Raw genomic sequence first — 18,482 nt, 5'->3', positions numbered from 1 at the left:
AGGCCAATCGGGTTTTCAGGCTAGCCCTAATGAATATGCATGAGAGAGATTTGCATATGATGGAAGTGATAGGCATGCAAATTTGCTTCATGCATATTCATTAGGGCTAGCCTGAAAACCCAATTGGCCTGGTGTTCCTCCAGGACAGGGTTGGGAATCACTGCCCTAAAGGCAGTGTTGAAAGTTAACTTGGATTTTTTTTGCAAGAATTTTAAAATATTGCTTGCTGCTTATAGATGCATGGATATCGACTGATTCTCCTCCTCTGCAATCTGTACAAAGCTCTGCTGCATGACTCATCTACCAACCTTGCTACACTCACGTTACCCCTCTCCTTAAATCATTTCACTGGCTCCCTATCTACCTTCGCATACAGTCCAAATTCCTATTACTAACCTACAAGTGTGTTCATTCTGCAGCCCCTCAATATATCTCCGCTCTTCTCTCTTCTCCAGAGAACTCCATTCTTCAGATCAGCTGCTCTTAGCTGTACCCTTCTTCTCCACTACTAATTCCAGACTTCGTTCCTTTCATCTGGCTGCCCCACGTGCCTGGAATAAACAACCTGGAGTTCATCCATCATGCTCCTTCCCTTTCCTTGTTTCAAAGCAGACTGAAAACTCACCTTTTTGATATAGCCTTCAATCCATAACACGACTCCCCACTGCCCACCCAGGGCAGGATTAACCAATAGGCCAAGTAGGCACATGCCTAGGGCCCAAAATGGTCAGGGGGGCCCGATGAAGGAGGGCATCAACATTGTTTTTTCCAAACGGCGATGGGCCCCTCCAGCATCAATCGGAAGCACTTCTGTAAGGATAGAGTGCGCCCCCCCAAAATGTAAGGTTTGGAAGAGTTATGGTTGAAGCGGCTTTACAATCCTTCGAGCAGTGGAGGAGGAGGACAGAGATACAAAGAACGTCAAGACAGAGGAAACCATTGAGGAAGAAGTCCAGGAGTTAGAGAAGTTCATTGAGGAGGCATTCAAAGGGGCCGTGGAAAATCACCAGCAACAGTGGAACTGCCGAGATACACCTACAGAGAGTGATGATCACCTGGAGGACAACCACAAAGAAGAAATGGGTGGCATAGCAGCGAGATCTGGAAACAGTAGAGGAAACCCACATGAAGACAAGTCCGGTGCAAACCAATGCCAGGATGAGAGAAGATGGAAGTGCACAGAGGACATGGATCTATGGCTGAAGAGCTGGTCGTACACCAAGGACACGGACCTGCGGCTAGAGAGGCAAGGGAAGATAGAGAGGACAGCAATCGTCATGAGGGACTCCGTCATCAGACAAGTCAACAGCCACATAGCGGGAGGAAGACAGGATCAACTGGTGACCTGCCTACCAGGAGCCAAGGTAGAAGACATAGTGAGCCGCATCAACAGGATCATTGACAGTGTGGAAGAGGAAAATACGGAGGTGGTGATCCATGTGGGAACAAACAACATGAGCAACAGGAACTACAGCAGGGAAGTACTAAAGGACCAGTTCCGGATGCTAGGAAGGAAGCTGAAGACCAGAACGCAAAAGATAGCATCCTCAGAGATCCTGCCGGTACCCAGGGCTGACAGGAAGAGACAGACGGAGTTGCAAGCAGTCAACACGTGGATGCGGTGCTGGTGTGAGGAAGAAGGATTCCACTTCGTGCGCAACTAGATAATATTCTGGGGGAAGAGCAAGCAGTTCAGGAAGGATGGACTCCACCTCAGTGGAGACGGAATGAGACTACTTGCAAGCAACATCAAGAGAGAAATTGATAAGTTTTTAAACTAGGAAGAAGGGAAAAGCCGACAGTCGATCGAGAATCGATGGTTCGGGAACCGGTATACCCAGAGGATACCGTGCAGGAAGATAGAGGGAAGACTCACTGGATCATGGGCAGGACAGAAATTCTGACGGATCGAAAGGGACACAAGAGGGAAGGAATTGCAAGAAAGAAACAGGCCACAAACTCAAGTGTATGTACACGAAGGCAAGGAGCCTAAAAAATAAGATGGGTGAATTAGAAGCTATAAACAAATCTTAGACCATTTGCAAAAATCAAAAATGAACACTGATTCTAAATGTACTAAATAAAGCATAACCTTTAATTAAATTAATTTAAATATTAGCCTTTAAACAAATTAATTTATTGATTTTAAATTCTATGGGGACAAGCCTCAGACTTAGGAGTACATCTTTCCCATACTGGGACTTCTTCAAGAGAAGAATGAATTATTCTCTTGCCTCCTTATAACATCACTGGCTTATTCCCCACCTCCCTATCAACTTATTAATTTATTAATTAATTAACTTTTTAAAAATAATTTGTTTAACCTACATTCATTTTCTCATATAAATACTCGCAAATTTTATTCCCACTAATTAAATAGTTTAATCCTTAAAAACATATTAAATTTTTTTAAAAAACTTCATTAATTATTTTGGTATGGGGTACATCTATACTCTAATGAATCAGTATGCCATCTTTGAAACTCAAGACCAACTATACTCTAATGAATCAGTATGCCATCTTTGAAACTCAAGACCAACCCGTACTTGATCTTCTCAATTCATCTAATGATTCTCCTTCAGGATTATCTCATCCAAAATTCTTCTTCTATTTTCATTTCAATTTATTTCAATACATTTCATTTATATATTTTTGGCATATCATTTCCTTTCTTAATTCATATTTCCTATACCTCCTTCAATTTCATCAACAGTTGAAAGTGCTTAAAGTGCTTAAAATGCTTAAAGTGCATAGTGAAAAGTGCTCTTATACTCATATGCTGTTAATGCTAAAAATGCTGTAGATATTTCAGCAATTCATTTCTTCAATTCATACTAAATTCATTTTAAAACGTTCAATTAATTTCAACTTGTAACGTTCAGTTTAGTTCAGTAAATGTTTCATATGCTTTTTCAGTTCAAATTGCTCAATACAACAGCCAGCGTCGTTGCCTTTAACCATTATCCGACAAGGCCTTTGTTTCACGGGTCAGACTTATATCACCTGCTGCATCAGGGAAGTAGCTTAAGCAACGTTGAAACGAGAGATAAAAGTTAAAAATCCATGAAACACTAATACATGTACAAACTTTACAGCTTTACCTTGTACTAATCTTCATAGCCACGTTGACCCTGAGCTTGTCCCCATAGAATTTAAAATCAATAAATTTAATAGTTTTAGATGGTTGTAATTGAAGCAGGCCATTCAGGTAGGGTTCCCTGAATGGAAAAGCCTTAATACTCAATTTAGTTTGGAATTCTCATGCTTCCAGGCAGATTTTCTGGGTCACCAGGCTGCGCAGTGGTATATTCAGCCTTTTCCTTTTCCTTATGTATTTTCCCTACTTGTTTTTCTATCTTTAAAATATATTGTAACTTTTACCCATGCTTTTCCTCATGTTTCATGTTTTTTTAAAAAAAAATTTTGTCAATAGTATGTTCAGTCTTATTCAGTGTATTTTTCCCCTTTTATTGTAATTTTAGTAATATGTAAATCGCTTAGAATGTGGATTAAGCGATTAATCAAATTTTTAATAAACTTGAAACTTGATAAAACTATTAATGAATTGGTTAAGAAAAAACCTAAAAATGGTCTTAGGGATATTTGGAGCATTGAGATTAAGCATCAGATTTCAGCTTCTCAATGGCCACAAATTTGGTCTTGGAGGATAGGATGTACAATGTCTGCATCTATGAGACAAACATGGTTTTTTTCTTTTGCATAGAGCATTTTGGACCCCAGTTAGAATACAGAAGTTGAATAGTTCAAAGTCTAATAGATGCTGGCATTGTAATCTTTGAATAGGGACTTTAGATCATCTTTTGTTTTATTGTCCCTATATTTTAGCCTTTTGGAATTCCATCTGGGATCAAGTAAATTATTTATTGGAAAATCATGTAGCATTTTCTTATGATACAGTTTTATTTGGAACAGCTATGAGAAAAAAGAGTCAGATATCATCATTTAACAATAAATTTTTATTAATCATGACTGGAGTCGCTATTCAACATATCACCAACAATTGGAAGGATTGCAGTAAACTTAATTTCACCTTTTGGTGGAACTCATTATGTCATATGTTCAAAATGGAAAGATCAATAGCTGTACAAAATGGAAATTATAAGTCCTTTTCTAAAATATGGGGGCCATTGACATCTTTTTGTGATGATTAAACACCAGTTATTCTATTGAAATATACACCATGAATAATAGAGAGGGGGAAGGGTTCTTACTTTATTGTGTATACTATTAATAATAATAGGAAGGGGGATGGGTTATGGGTTTATATATATATACAATTGTTGTTTATCTTGATAGATTTACAAGTGATGTTTTCAAGAATATGTATGATATTAATTTGTACACTTGTTGAAAGATTAAAAATGAATAAAGATTATATAATAAAATAATTTAAATTAATTTAATTAAAGGTTATGCTTTATTTATTTAGTAAATTTAGAATCAGTGTTCATTTTTGATTATTTGCAAATGGTCTTTAAGATTTGTTTATTTTGCTAATAGATTACCATTTGATTTTTATGTTGTTTTGTTGAATTAGAAGCTATGGCACAAAAAGATAACCTTGACATCATTAGCATCACAGAAACATGGTGAAACGAGGAAAATTTCTGGGACACTGTACTACCGGGATACAAGCTATACCGCAGAGACAGAATGGGTCAAAAAAGTAAGGGCATTGCCCTATACATCAAAGAGAGAATTGAGTCTACCGGAGAGAACTCAAAGAATAAGTTAGAGTCTCTATGGGTCAAAATTCAAGGTTACAATTGGAACAGAACTGAAGATCGGCATCTACTACCAACCCCCGGGGCAGTCCAAAGAAATTGATGGAGAAATGACAGACGAGATTAAATGCAACTGCAAGGGAGGCAACGCAGTTATCATGAGTGATTTCAATTATTCGGAGATAGACTGGAACCTAGGCACCTCCAGCTGCGGTAGGGAGACCAAGTTCCTGGATGCTGTAGGCGATTGCTTCCTGGAACAACTTGTCAAGGAAAATACAAGAGGAATTGCAATTCTGGACTTAATTCTAAATGGACTACGAGGACCGGCGCAAGGTGTAAAAGTAGAGGGGACGCTGGGAAACAGTTGAAATGAGGTTCAACAGTGATCACAATATGATTCGCTTCAACCTGGACACAGGGGCGAAACATTGATCCAGAACGACAATCATGGTGCTGAACTTCCAAAAATGGAATTTCGAAGGGATGAGACTCATGGTGGGGAAGATTAAGAAGAGGATAATCAGTGTAAGGACGCTAGAGCATGGTCCCTTTTTAAGGACACAGTCACCGAGGTGCAAAATCTATATATACCATGTATCAACAAGGGTTCCAGGAGGAAAAAGAACAAGGAACCAGTGTGGCTCACTGTAGCGGTGAAGGAAGTGATCAGAGTCAAGAAGATTTCGTTTAAAGAATGGAAAAGGTCAAAAACAAATGAAAACTGGAAAAAGCACAAACAGCATCAAAGCAGGTGCTATAAGGCGGTAAGAGGGGCCAAAAGAGTCTACGAGGAAAAAATAACCAAGGAGGCAAAAAACTTCAAGCCGTTCTTTCGATATATTAAGGGGAAACAACCCGCGAAGGAAGCTGTGGGGCTGTTGGATGACCATGAAATAAAGAGAGTGCTAAAGGAGGACAAAGCCATTGCCGACAAACTGAACACATTTTTTGCATCTGTATTTACCGAAAAGAATACTGGAAGCTGACAGGCTATACGCAGGAAACGAAGACAGAAAACTGACAGGGTTGACGGTCAGTCTAGAAGAGGTATGCCGGCAGATCGATAGGCTTAAAAATATTAAATCCCTGGGACCAGATGGTATCCATCCGAGGGTAATCAAGGAACTGAAAGGGACTATAGCTGAACTGCTTCAACTGATAGCCATTCTGTCGATCAAATCGGGAAGGATTCCAGAAGACTGGAAGGTGGCGAATGTTACGCTGATCTTCAAGAAAGGTTCGAAGGGTGATCCGGGAAACTACAGGCCTGGAAAGATGGTAGAGGCACTGATAAAGGACTGCATCATTGATCACCTTGACAGACACGATCTGTTGAGGACCAGCCAGCATGCCTTCAGCAAAGGAAAATCTTGCTTGACAAACTTGCTGCACTTCTTCAAGGGAGTAAACAGGCAGATAGACAAGGGTGACCCGGTCGACATTCTATATCTGGATTTTCAGAAGGCGTTCGACAAGGTTCTGCATGAACGACTACTTCAAAAAATTGCGAGCCATGGAATCGAGGGTGAAATACTCACGTGGATTAAAAACTGGCTGGTAGATAGGAAACAGAGAGTGGGGGGTAAATGGACAATACTCGGACTGGAAAAGCGTCACCAGTGGAGTGCCGCAAGGTACGGTGCTTGGACCCGTGCTCTTCAACATATTTATAAGCAATCTGGAAATTGGTACGACAAGTGAGGTGATTAAGTTTGCTGACGATACAAAGTTATTCAGAGTAGTGAAGACGCAGGAGGATTGCGAAGACCTGCAACATGACATAGACACGCTCGAGAAATTGGCCGCGATATGGCAAATGAGGTTCAACGTGGATAAGTGTAAGGTGATGCATGTTGGTAACAAAAATCTTGTACGAATACAGGATGTTTGGGGTGGTGCTTGGAGAGACCGCCCAGGAAAGAGACTTGGGAGTACTGGTCAACAAGTCGATGAAGCCATCCGCGCAATGCAAACAGAATGCTAGGAATGATTAAGAAGGGGATCACGAACAGATCGGAGAAGGTTTCATGACACTGTACTGGGCCATGGTACGCCCTCACCTGGAATACTACGTCCAGCACTGGTCGCTGTACATGAAGAAGGACAAGGTACTACTCGAAAGGGTCCAGAGAAGAGCGACTAAAATGCTTAAGAGGCTGGAGGAGTTGCCGTACAGTGAGAGATTAGGGAACCTGAGCTTCTTCTCCCTTGAAAAGAGGAGACTAAGAGGGGACAAGATAGAAAATAGCTTTAACCCCAATTCCTAAATCATCTAACACAGATCTCACCCCCCACCCCCCAAATTACAGGTCCATCGCTGGCATCCCCATTCTCTCCAAACTTCTTGAAACCCACATAAGCAAACAACTAACACCATACATAGAGCAACATTTATGCCTTCATCAGACACAATTCGGTTTCAGACAGCAGCACAGCACGGAACTCCTCATCTTGACCTTACTAACCAAAATCAAACAACTGTTAAGTATAGGCCATCAGGCCATTCTCCTTCAATTCGACATATCCGCAGCATTTGACTCAGTTGATCATCAATTACTCCTCACAAAACTCTCTGAGATAGGTGCAACAGATACGGTACTGCGCTGGTTCAAAGACTTCCTCATGAACTGTCAAAAAAGATGACTTTTACTCCAACACCTGGATGGCCTTCTGTGGAGTTCCGCAGGATCACTGCTCTCACCTGTTCTCTTCAACATGTTCATGAGCTCACTTGGAGACATCCAACTTGAAGATGAGAGTATAATGTCATACGCAGATGACATATTACTTCTCATACCAGTGGCAGAAAATCAAGCTAACACTCCCAAGAAAACCTCTGATAATATAGGAAAAATCCAAATATGGGCAACCGCTCAAAAATTAAAACTAAATGTCGCCAAAACCAAGGTCCTTTATTTCCACAATGCCCAACAAACAGTGCCAACAAACATCACGCTCCAATCGGGCAGCATACTTACTGTAGAAAAAACCTCTGTACTCGGACCGCTGCTGTTCAATGTATTTATCAATGACCTGGAAATGGGGACGAAGTGTGAAGTTATCAAATTTGCAGATGACACTAAACTCTGTAGAAGGGTTAGAAGTGCGGAAGAGTGTGAGGGCCTACAAAGGGACCTAAGCAAACTGGAGGAGTGGGCGAATAAATGGCAGATGGACTTCAATGTGGGGAAATGCAAGGTCATGCATTTAGGGAGAAAAAACCAGATGTTCAGCTACCAAATGGGGGGATTAGTGTTAGAGAGAAGAAGCCTTGAAAGAGATTTGGGTGTACTGGTGGACACAACAACGAAGTCAACAGCACAATGCGCAGCAGCCGCGAAGAAAGCAAACAGAATGTTGGGTATTATTAAGAAGGGTATTACGACCAGAACGAGAGAAGTCATACTGCCATTGTATCGGGCAATGGTGCGCCCGCATCTGGAGTACTGTGTTCAGTATTGGTCACCGTACCTTAAGAAGGATATGGCAATACTTGAGAGGGTCCAGAGGAGAGTGACACGAATGATTAAGGGCATGGAAAACCTTTCATACACTGAAAGATTGGAGAGACTGGGGCTCTTCTCCCTGGAAAAGCGGAGACTCAGAGGAGACATGATAGAGACCTACAAGATCATGAAGGGCATAGAGAGAGTAGAGAGGGACATATTCTTCAAACTTTCAAAACATAAAAGAACAAGAGGGCATTCGGAAAAGTTGGAAGGAGACAGATTCAGAACGAATGCTAGGAAGTTTTTCTTTACCCAGCGTGTGGTGGACACCTGGAATGCTCTTCCAGAAGACGTAATAGGACAGAGTATGGTACTGGAGTTCAAGAAAGGATTGGACAATTTCCTGCTGGAAAAAGGGATAGAGGGGTATAGATAGAGGGCTACTGCACAGGTCCTGGACCTGTTGGGCCACCGCGTGAGCGGACTGCTGGGTACGATGGACCTCGGGTCTGACCCAGTAGAGGCACTGCTTATGTTCTTATGTTATGTTCTCTAAAATTCTTGGCTGTATACTAGACTCTAGTCTTTTGGGAACTTTTTCTGTTTGAATTTCACCCAGTTGTTATATTGTGTATACTAGACTCCACATAATCCATGGAACCTCAAGTATCCCATCTTTGAAATAAAGCCCTCGTTATCATGAAATAACTAAGACTCATCAGGCCATACTTCCACCAGCATCTCTTTGCCATCATTGCCAGATGATGATTCTATCCCAACTGGTCTACTGCAATTCCGCCTACCTGGGAATTAATACCACCCTCACCCACAAAATGCAACTTATTCAAAACACTGCAGTAAGACTCATCTTCAGTCTGAAAAAAATATGATTCCATCTCAACCAACTGCAAACAACTCCACTGGCTACGCATTGCAGCCCGTATAAAATTCAAAACAGCCAGTATCATGCATCACATCATCTACGGCAACTCAGCAGTCCCACTCATCAAACTTTTAACTGACGCATGGCCCAGCTCACACAGAATTCTCAATAAGATCCAGCTGAACCTCCCTTCGACAAAAAATCTCAAGTACAGAATAATCTTCCAGTCCATGTTCACCTTCCTCGGAGTCAAAATTTTGAACAATCTCACAGAGACTATAAGAACGGAAACCAACCATACCCGATTCCGAAAGAAACTGAAAACTTCACTCTTTGACAGTTAATTCTTCTAAGATCTTCTTAAGCACCTGCCTTCTTAATTCAATCTGCCTAAGTTTATGTTTCCTGTCCCCTCTGCTCCTTCCATCCTAACCCTTTTCCCCCTTCCTTTCCTCAAGTCACCTAGAGCGTGTTTAGGTATGCGTGACTCACAAATACTAGATTATATTATATTATATTAAACATTCAAGATATTGAAGGGAATAGACTTCGTAGATAAAGACAGGTTGTTCACCCTCTCCAAGGTAGGGAGAACGAGAGGGGATAGATTCCGTAAAAACATAAGGAAGTTCTTTACCCAGAGAGTGGTAGAAAACTGGAACGCTCTTCTGGAGGCTGTTATAGGGGAAAACAACCTCCAGGGATTCAAGACAAAGTTAGATGAGTTCCTGCTGAACCGGAACATACGCAGGTAGGGCTGGTCTCAGTTAGGGCACTGATCTTTGACCTAGGGGCCACCGTGGGAGCAGACTGCTGGGCGTGATGGACCACTGGTCTGACCCAGCAGCGGCAATTCTTATGTTCTTAAGGTATTTGCAGGGGAGTGGCATAGGTATGCCATAGGCAGGGCCAGCATTTATGTGGGCAATTTATAGAATACTGGAAGTTATGCACATAAATGCTGAATTTGTACGTGCACGTTTCTGCCAGCTATAAACTTGGCATGAATGTGCTTTCATTTAGGTGCACAAATGCATGTTTTATGCTAGTGTTCTATAAGAACATAAGAACTTAAGAACAGGCTCACTACCTTTTCAGATATGGTGCCTAGATGTTGGTACCATGTTATATAATTGCCCCCTATGCCTGTTATTCATAATGTTTACTAGGCACATGGAGCAGTACTATGGTTAACCCCATGTTTTCCAATGTGTTGTATTGAGCATACTAAAAGCTGTGCAACAGATGGCTGCGATTCCCAGGATTTCCTTTAGAACAAACTGAATTATTTACATCAGCCAACGTGTTAGTTGTAGAGCAGATAAATTTGTAGTGAAAGAAGATGAGCAGAATCTATACTATTCTGTTAACTTCCTGGTGAATAGAAATATTAAGCTGCATCTCCAATTGTTACCCCCCAGGACGCTAGATCTCTTTTCAACTTGGCCCGATTCATTAATTGAGATGATTTCTGAGAGATGTAAAGTGGAAAAGTTCCACCATGGCCAGGTGATCATCTGGGATACAAAGGAGACAAACAGCATAACATTTGTTAACAAGGTAAGATACATTGCAGACCAGCCCCAGCACAGGGATAACTAGCTATTATTCAGTCTTCAGACAGAATACTTCAAAACAGATTTTAATTCTTTTTTTTTGGCTTTAGAGCTGACTTTGTTAAATTCTTCCCTGACTCTTGTATGGTGCTATTTTATTTTACTCTAAAGCTAGGGATGAATTAATCAGTTAAATTATATCTTGAATATCTGTGATTGCTTGATTAATCTACTAAAAACCAAACCAGGTCATGAATCTGGAACATTCACAGCTAGACTCAAATCTTTGTATTTGTCAGGTGTGGAACGCTGGAACCCACTTAAAATGAGACTAGTCATAGAATCACTTTTTTTTTTTTTTTTTAATTAAAATTTTTTTTAACCTGCCTAGACCTAAGTGGTTTCCAAAAATCCAAACATAATCATCATGTAACCAACATACAAATAAGTAAACAAACATAACTGAAACATCTTTAATCGATATCCTAGATCAATCAAGAGAATACTTCCACAAAGTTGTTTTCAATAGTTTCTTAAATTTTTGAATATCAGAAAGCATCCTCAGCTGTTCTGTTAGATTATTCCATAATAAAGCATCTTCAACTGATATTATAGATGTTCTCATATTGGCATAATGTACATTCACTAATCTATCTGTTGATAGTCATAATTTTCCCTCTGATCTTAATGATCTAGATGGCTGATAAAGCTTCATCAATTGTGTTAGATACTAAGGGATCTTATAATGAATGACTTTAAGAATTAATACCAGAACCTTGAAAACAATATAAAATTTGACAGGTAACCACATATATATTTGATGTACATAAGCAATTTTCAATTACTGAGCACATCAAATTTTCCTGATTTGCAAATATTCCTATAAATCCTAAATCACCTAAGTTAATAAAATTGTACAAACAAAACCGGTCACATCTGAATTATGTAAAGCTACCAGAATTTTGGTGGGCAGATCTGGGAAAATTTGTTCTAGAACTGTTGCTATTATGATAATGGTGGAAAAGGATCTCTCTCTATTGACACCACCATACAAGGGAAGCAGCAGTATAGTGAGGTTAGGAGGTGCCCAACATCACCGCATCATGCCCGTTGCGTGTGTCCCCCCCCAACATAATTCTTTATATCTTCACTGACAGAGAGGGCAGGGGAGATGCTGGAGACCTTAGGGGGTTGAGAGCAAGAGAAGGAGAGAGATGCTGGAGACCATGGTGGATGGTAGTATGCTGGATAGCACAGGTGGGGGAAGGGGAGAGAGAAGTGATGGAGACAGATGATGAAGGGGTGGGAAGGGTAGAGATGTTGAGGGGAGAGGGGAGGAAAGAGATGCTAGACCATGGGGAGGTAGAGATATTGTAAAATAGGGGACTGAGAGTGATGCTGGAGAACCTGGCGAATGGGGTGTGTGGAATGTAGAACACTAGAGGCAGGGAAGGTGAGAGATGCTGAAGGGGAAGGGAAGGAGATAAGTGCTGGAAATCATGGGGGAGGGAAAGAGATGTTGTAAACCATGTGGGACTGAGAGGGAAGGAAGGAGAGAGATGTTTGATAAGATGAAGGAATGAGAGAAATGATTGACACAGGGGGGGAGATGAAGAGAGGTATGTCAGATGTCATAGGAGGGACCTAGATAGTGTGGAATAGTTGGGGAGGAACTTGGGCAATCCCAAACAAAAAAGTGCCCCTTTGTCCCTGTCTAAGCATCTAACTGGGCACCCCCTTATAAAATATCCTTCTTAAGGTCTACTTTAAAGCCAAAAAATAAAGGAGATTTGATGATGAGGAAATGGAATATATAGAGAGGTAGAAAGAAGATGACAATGAATTTCAAATCCTTCATTTAAGCTTCTATCATGATAACATTGGAATATTGAAATTTAATAAGGGAAAGAGCACAAAAATGATCATTTTATCCAAAATAAGAGACTATTCTTCCTTTGTGGACAATATTTTGTTTTTGTTGACCCAACTGGGTCGGTCTATTCCCCCGGGTGTTCAATTGGTTGGTGACCATGGCAAGGTGTCTGGTTTGGAGCTGAACTTGGGTAAGTCTGAGGGTAGAGTGGGTATGCTTACAGGGATTGGTCGGTTTCTTTCCCTTTGCAACAGGTGGCACACAAACTCAAATATTTGGGGGTATACATAACTGGCGGTCTATGCCGGGCCTACAGGGAAAATTTCACAGTGCTTTTGAACAGGTCCAGGGACCTCTTAAGTCTTTGGGCTCATTTTCCTCTGTCCTTATGGGGTCGCATTGCTCTTTACAAAATTGTTTTGTTCCCTAAGTGGGTCTATGTGATGCAAACCTTTCCATTGTATTTGACTAATAATGATATTAATACGTATCACACTGTATTACGTAAATTTCTTTGGAATAATAGAAAACCTAGAATGACTCTTGCTCAATTATCTTTGCCTGTGGGACGGGGTGGACTGGCGCTTCCGGACTTGAGGAGATACAATATTGCCTGTCTCCTTCGGCACTTGGTGGACTGGATTAAGAACACTCAGTTTTATATCCCTGTCACTCTTGAACAGCAGTTGATGTTCATTATGGTTGCTGTATTATCTTCACACTAAGCGTCCACACCAGATTTTTCCTACCAGGACTCACCCCTTGCTGCGTTCTATGAGACAATGTTGGCAATGGTTGTGTAAACACATGCATTTGCCTTTTACTTCCACAGTTCTGTTGCCCCTGTGGGGTAACCGGTACCTGGATCCTGATGCCTCCAAACTATATTTACAGCGCTGGAGGGTTCGTGGTCTCTGCTATATGCATGATGTTGTGTCAGAGGAGGGAGTGCCTCGTTCTTTCCAGGATCTACAGGCGGTGGGTCTCTTGGAGGCTTGGAGGGATTGGCTTTTCTACCGCCAGGTGTCTCATTATCTCCACTCACTGGATGCTACATTGAACGGGCGGACGTGGTGTGTGAGACTTTGACTTTGTCCAGTCAGACTCTGATTAGTTTATCCTTCCATCAGGTCAGTTTGGGCTGCTTCATGGCCCCTTGGGACCCTGAGGTGGTGGCAGCTGTGTGGAACCAGGATCTCTCCCCATCTGAACATATCACGGGCCAGGGAATTCGTCTTCTGATGAAACCTCTTCCTCGACTGACTCGTTCTGTGGTCCTGCAGGAGCAGCACTTCAAGTTTCTTCTGCGGCTGCATGTCTCCCCATTCTGGGCTTATGTTTCTGGATATGCCTCTCATGCTCGGTGTCAGTCCACCCCTGCAGGCTTGCTTCATATGTTCTGGTCATGTGACCTTATTCAAATCTTCTGGTCTTTTGTAGCACTGTACCTGCAGTCTGCTCTGCGCAAGCAGATTCCCTTGAGGGCAGATATTCTGCTTTTTTCTCAGGGGGCTCATTTGGGATTGTCTAGAGGGGGCAACATGTTATTGCAAAAGGTCTCTTTGTTGGCTCGGAAATGTATCCTTTTGTTGGAGCGCCAACTGATGTGCCTACCTTAACTATTATTATTATTATTATTATTAGGTTCTTATATCCCGCCATACCCAGAGAGTTCTAGGCGGTTTACATTCGTTACATTAGGATCCGGTCTGAACCCGGATTTACAAAAATTTTATCGGAATTGCAGGTAGCGCGGAAGGAGTCACAGGTTTATCGTAGTTGGGTTAGAGGATAAAATGGAGGGAGTGGGAAATCAGAAGAGGGGGGGGGAGAGGGAGGTGGGGGTGGGGGGGGTTGGAGTGTATGCGGGGAGTAAGGACTAAGGGTCTTGTTCGCGGAAGAGGTGTGTTTTGAGAAGTTTTCTGAAGTCTAGGTAGGTCGGGGCCTCTAGCATCATTTGGGCTAGCCAAGGGTTCAGCTTGGCCGCCTGGAAGGCGAAAGTTTTGTCGATGAATCTTTTGAGCTGGCATGATTTTATGGAGGGGAAGGTAAACAACTGGATTCTGCGGGATTTCTTGTTGGTGCAATACATATTGAAATGTGGGGAGAGGTATTTTGGTGAGAGACCAAATACTGTCTTGTAACAGATGCAGGCGAACTTGAAGAGGACTCGGGAATCGAAGGGTAGCCAGTGCAGTTGGTGGTAGAAGGGGGTGATGTGTTCCCATTTGTTCAGGCCGAAAATGAGGCGGACAGCTGTGTTTTGAATCAGTTTTAGTCTTCTGGTGATTTTCTTCGTGGAGCTTAGGTAAATGATATTGCAGTAATCCAGTATGCTGAGGATAGAGGATTGAACTAATAGTCGAAATGCAGTGTCATCGAAATATTTCTTTATGGTACGGAGTTTCCAGAGTGCTGAAAGGCCTTTCTTGACAATGAGGTCGGTGTGGTTTTCTAGGGATAGATGTTTGTCAAGCGTGACTCCTAGTATTTTTAATGTTTGTTCGAGTGGGAAAACCCATCCTTTCACCTGGATTGTGGTGTCTTTGATTTTGTCTTTGGGGGTGGCTAGAAAGAATTTTGTTTTGTCTGGGTTGAGCTTTAGTTTGAAGGAGAGCATCCAGAGTTCTATCTGGCTGAGTATGCTAGTTATGTAGTTGAGAAGATCCTGGGATAGACTGGTTAGAGGGATGACAATTGTGATGTCATCTGCATAGATGAAGAATTTTAGCTTAAGTTTGTGAAGGAGGTTACTGAGGGAGGCGAGGTAGATATTGAACAGGGTGGGGGATAAGGGGGAGCCTTGTGGTACACCGCAGGAGTTCATCCAGCTGTAGGAGAAGTTGTCCTTTTTGTGTACCCTGTAGGATCTGTTTCGTAGGAACCCTTGGAACCAGCTGAGTACCCGGTCTGAGATTCCAATGTGGGCCAAGCATTCCAGGAGAATAGTGTGGTCAACTAGGTCAAACGCACTGCTTAGATCAAATTGTAAGATCAGGGCGCTGGTGCCCCGACTGAAGAGTATGTGCAGGTGGTCTAGTAAGGAGGCGATGATGGTCTCTGTGCTGTGGTCTGTGCGGAAGCCCGATTGATTGTCGCTTAGGATATTGAATTTTTCCAGGTATGCGGAGAGTTCTGCTTTTACTGCCCCTTCCGCGATTTTGGTGAATAGTGGTATGTTAGCTATTGGTCTGTAATTGGAAGGTGCGTTGGAAGAGTCCTTTATGTTTTTTATGATTGGGGTTATTAAGATATGTCCTTGTTCTGGAGGGAAGTTTCCTGCGGATAGTAGGGAGTTGACCCATAGTAGCATGTTTGCTTTGAAGTAGATCGGAGCCGTTTTCATCACATTTGGGGGGCAAGTATCTAGTTTGCAGAAGGATTTGGTGTATTTGTTATAATATTTGTTGAAGGTTTTCCAGTCGATTGTGGTAAATTGGTTCCAGTTTAGGTCGGATCTAGACCCTTGGTCTGGTTTAGCTATGTCGATGTCAGGGAGGATGGGAAAGAGCTCCAGTGGGTTGGTCTTGGTGGGTAGTGCTGATCTTAGTTTTAGGATCTTGGAGTTGAAGAAATCCGCTAGGGTGTTGGCTGTTAGTGTTGAGTCTTCCTGGTTGTTAGTGAGTGTTTCAATGTTGTAAAGGTTATTGACGAGTTTGAAGAGGTTGCTGCTGTTGGATGTGATGTTTCCAATTAAGTGTGAGTAGAATTTTTTCCGTTTTTCCTTGGTAAGGTTTTTGTAGGTTTTTAGTTTGAGTCTCCAGGCAGTTCTGAGTTCCTGGGTTCCTGACTTTATCCATAGTCTTTCTGACTTTCTGAGGTCCCTCTTTAACAGTAACAGCTCTGTGTCGAACCATCCCTCCTGATTTGTGGTTCTGATGTGGCGGGTTTTTGAGGGGGCTATTTCATTTAAAATGTTAGTGCTGTCGATGATCCAGGTGGACATGAGTTGATCTATTTCTTCGTCTTGTTTTATGTGGGTGTCATAGCGAGACCAGAATTCCTCTGGGTCTATCTTTCCTCTAGTGGTGTGGGTTGTGATGTTTCTTGTTTTGTTGTTTCTTGAATGTTTTTGTTGGTAGCCCAAGGAAAAGTCGCATAGTCTGTGGTCAGACCATAGGGAGTCTGTCCAGTTGGCTTGTTTCCAGTATATTTTTGGGTCGGTCGGTTCGTTGGAGGAGAATGTGACCAGGTCTAGCTGATGACCCTTTTTGTGAGTTTTGGTTGGGGGGGGTTTGAAGAAACCTAGTTGGGAGGTGAGTGACCAGAAGTCGGCAACTTCTGGTTGGTCCGCTTGCTCAAGGTGGATGTTGATGTCTCCGCATAGAAGGTTGTAAGGACTTGTTAGATAATTAGTTAATAAGGAGTCAGCGAGGTCCTCTTTGGCTAGGGACCATTTTTGGGGTGGGATGTAGAATAGAGTGATAGTTAGCGAGGAGGCAAGGGATTTAGAGGTGAGTGAGATGGCTAATATTTCTGCGTTGGGAGAGGATTTGGTGTTGAGTGTCGTACAATTAAGCTGGTCTCTGAAGATTATTGCTAGGCCTCCTCCTCTTCCCCGAGTTCTGGCCAGGGAGAGGATCTTGTATCCTGCGGGTAGGCAGTCTTTGATTATAATATCCTTGTCTGATAGTAGCCAGGTTTCGGTGAGTAGGATGAAGTCAGGGTTGGTATCCGTCAGCCAGTCTCTGATTAGAATGGCTTTGTTCCTCATGGATCGAATGTTTAGGTAAAAGCCTAGTAGGTTCTGGTGGTTTGGGTGGTTGGCTGGGGCATAGTGGGAGTAGGCCAGTTTTTTTAGTGTTCTAGGTTTTTTTGAGCCGGGTTTGGTGGGTTTGCGGGGGGGTGGAGAGTTTGGGAGCCGTATTAGGTGAGAATGTGGGGTGTGGGGTGTGAGCGAGGGTACTTTGGGTTTTGAAGGGCGATATAGGGAGAAGTGGACAGGGATGGTGGTTGTGTGTGATGGGTCAGCAGAGCAGATCCTGAGGGTGATGAGGTATAGTAGGAGTAGTGCTACGCATTGAGGGGTGTTTAACCTTGCCATGGTGACACGCTCGTGGGGGGGGAAGAGCGTGGGGTATGGTAGTAGTCGGAGGGGGGCAGAGGGGAGGGGTGTGCTGCAAAGTTTGGCAGGTTTCAGCGGCGCAGTGGACGATATAAAGCTGAGCCGGTTACAGCGGTGCAAAAGGCAGTACAGAGTTGTGCAGGTTACAGCGGTGCATTAGACAGTACAAAGTTAAGTAGGTTGCAGCAATGCAATAGGTCGATGTAAAGTTAAACAGGCTGAGCAATTTAAGCGTGTGCGCGCGGTGCAGTAGGCAGTACAGTACAATGTAAACAATGTAAACAGTAGGTAATACAGTAAACAATAGGTAAACAGTAGGTAATACAGTGAACAATAAGGCAGTGCAGTACAGTGTTAACTTTTCTGAGTTCTAACGGATGAGGCGGTGCTATGTAAATAACACTATGTATTGCTGTGATCCAGTTGGGGGGGTCGGACTGATTGGCGTCGCTCGCAGTCGCTTGCAAAGGCGCGTGCTAAGGCGTACGCGCCTTGGACGTGCGCCTTCGACGGCACGCCGAACGGCTGCACGCCGTTGGTGCGGCGGCTTTAGTCGGCTTCGGGAGAGGGGCGGAGCTGGGCTCGCACGCTCCTCTCCTACAGGCTCTCGCTGCCTCGGTTTCCCGCTGGCAACAGTGCGGGGGCCGAGTGAAGAAGGCCGCTCTCCGGGGGTGCGGCGGCTTTAGTCGGCTTCGGGAGAGGGGCGGAGCTGGGCTCGCACGCTCCTCTCCTACAGGCTCTCGCTGCCTCGGTTCCCCGCTGGCAACAGTGCGGGGGCCGAGTGAAGAAGGCCGCTCTCCGGGGGTGCGGCGGCTTTAGTCGGCTTCGGGAGAGGGGCGGAGCTGGGCTCGCACGCTCCTCTCCTACAGGCTCTCGCTGCCTCGGTTTCCCGCTGGCAACAGTGCGGG

General features: G+C 43.2%; 1 protein-coding gene across 1 annotated transcript in view; it reads left to right on the top strand.

The window, feature by feature from the left end:
- Positions 1 to 18,482, top strand: part of CNBD2 (cyclic nucleotide binding domain containing 2) — a 162,966-nt gene that overhangs the window by 66,870 nt on the left and 77,614 nt on the right. Inside the window, exon 5 of the mRNA XM_033944929.1 lies at positions 10,502 to 10,640. Within this exon, the coding sequence (XP_033800820.1) occupies positions 10,502 to 10,640 (139 nt within the window). The remainder of the gene's footprint in view (positions 1 to 10,501; positions 10,641 to 18,482) is intronic.

Source organism: Geotrypetes seraphini, chromosome 5 (assembly GCF_902459505.1).
Source record: "Geotrypetes seraphini chromosome 5, aGeoSer1.1, whole genome shotgun sequence".
NCBI classification, from domain to species: Eukaryota; Metazoa; Chordata; class Amphibia; order Gymnophiona; family Dermophiidae; genus Geotrypetes; species Geotrypetes seraphini.
The sequence above is the reverse complement of the archived record's forward strand: the minus strand, read 5'-3'. Positions and strand labels throughout refer to the sequence as shown.